Source organism: Buceros rhinoceros, unplaced genomic scaffold (assembly GCF_000710305.1).
Source record: "Buceros rhinoceros silvestris isolate BGI_N320 unplaced genomic scaffold, ASM71030v1 scaffold26847, whole genome shotgun sequence".
In the NCBI taxonomy this organism is placed as follows: domain Eukaryota; kingdom Metazoa; phylum Chordata; class Aves; order Bucerotiformes; family Bucerotidae; genus Buceros; species Buceros rhinoceros.
The window spans coordinates 8,575-9,801 of NW_010423151.1; the positions used below are offsets into that span (position 1 = coordinate 8,575).

Below are 1,227 nucleotides of genomic sequence, written 5' to 3' on the forward strand. Positions count from 1 at the left end.
TGTCTGGAGCCAAGAACTTCTGGAGTATCAATTCATCGGCTCGCCACAGGAACAGAAGTGACAATCAGCCAACACCATGCAAGAGAAGGAGGGGGCACGGCTGCAGAACACCCCTAATGACCTTGACAAATGAGAGCGATGGGGTGAAAACCCCAGGATGTCACTCAGCTGGGACCAGGGTAAGGTTTGACATCAAGGGAGAAACAGGGAATCCTACAACTGCAGGAAGAGGAGCCACTGAGTGGGTGAGCTGGACCATCCCACCACGGACCACAAATCCCACACCTACCAATGTCACTCGGCTTTGAATAAGAAGTGGCTGCACCACGATGAGCAGTGAGCAGCACAGCCTCGAGCATTCCTTTTCATCGGCACAAGACCCAAGCAGGAGGCTGGGTGCCCTGCAGGGTACCACAGGTCCCAGCGGATGCGGGTCAGCTGGGATGCAGGTCATCAGGGCCCAGTAAGGACAACTAGAGGTTAGAAAGCATCACCCGCAGAGGTACCCAATGAAGGGGGGCTGCTGCAGGAAGGAAGGGGATTGGTCTGTCCTCGGCATTTGCTTTGCATGAGACAAACCGAACAGAGCCTGTACTGCTGTGGAGGAGCTTTAGGCATCGCAGGACGACAGAGCACTGAAATGGATTGCCCGGAGCAGTGAGGAGACAGCAGAGCTTTAAAAACAGCATAGAAGTAGAAATAACAGAGAGTGAATTGATCCTGCCTTGCAGCACGGGCATGATTCAATAATCTTATATCTCCTCTAGTCCTGTTTCACAGGATTTTACGAAATATCATATCTGCAGTGTGGAAACTCCCTGCTAACATGACACTTCTGGATGCACATACGAGGCTTCCACCCGTGTAGCTGCCAGGAAGGTCACCCTAGAGCTAGAAATCCAAGCTCCACCCAGAAGCCACCTGCCCTAAAACAAGGATACTTCTCCTGAAGACTGCCGAGCAGCCGGGAACAAGAGCGAGGTGGAAAAGCCTAAGGACAAAGCACAGATACTTGCCTGCAGGATAGTCTGAGCTATCTCAGGATTGTCTGGATTGTCAAAATTGAGGAGCTGGGAGCCGAACCCGTAGTAGTATGGCCCCATCTTATGCAAATCAACCACGTTGGCGTCGGCGCTGAACACGGTCCTCCAGGATTCCTTGTAAATCTTGGGCAGTTCCACAGAAATGATCCTTCTTTTGCTGTCGTGCAGACCTTTCGCAAGCCAC

The 1,227-nt window shown here is 52.2% G+C and overlaps 1 protein-coding gene across 1 annotated transcript in view; it reads right to left on the reverse strand.

The window, feature by feature from the left end:
• Window positions 1–1,220, reverse strand: part of GINS3 (GINS complex subunit 3 (Psf3 homolog)) — a 2,986-nt gene extending 1,766 nt beyond the window's left edge. Inside the window, exon 1 of the mRNA XM_010140342.1 lies at window positions 1,017–1,220. Coding sequence (XP_010138644.1) covers window positions 1,017–1,103 — 87 coding nt within the window. The 5' untranslated portion in view covers window positions 1,104–1,220. The remainder of the gene's footprint in view (window positions 1–1,016) is intronic.
• Between the last annotated feature and the right edge of the window lie 7 nt (window positions 1,221–1,227).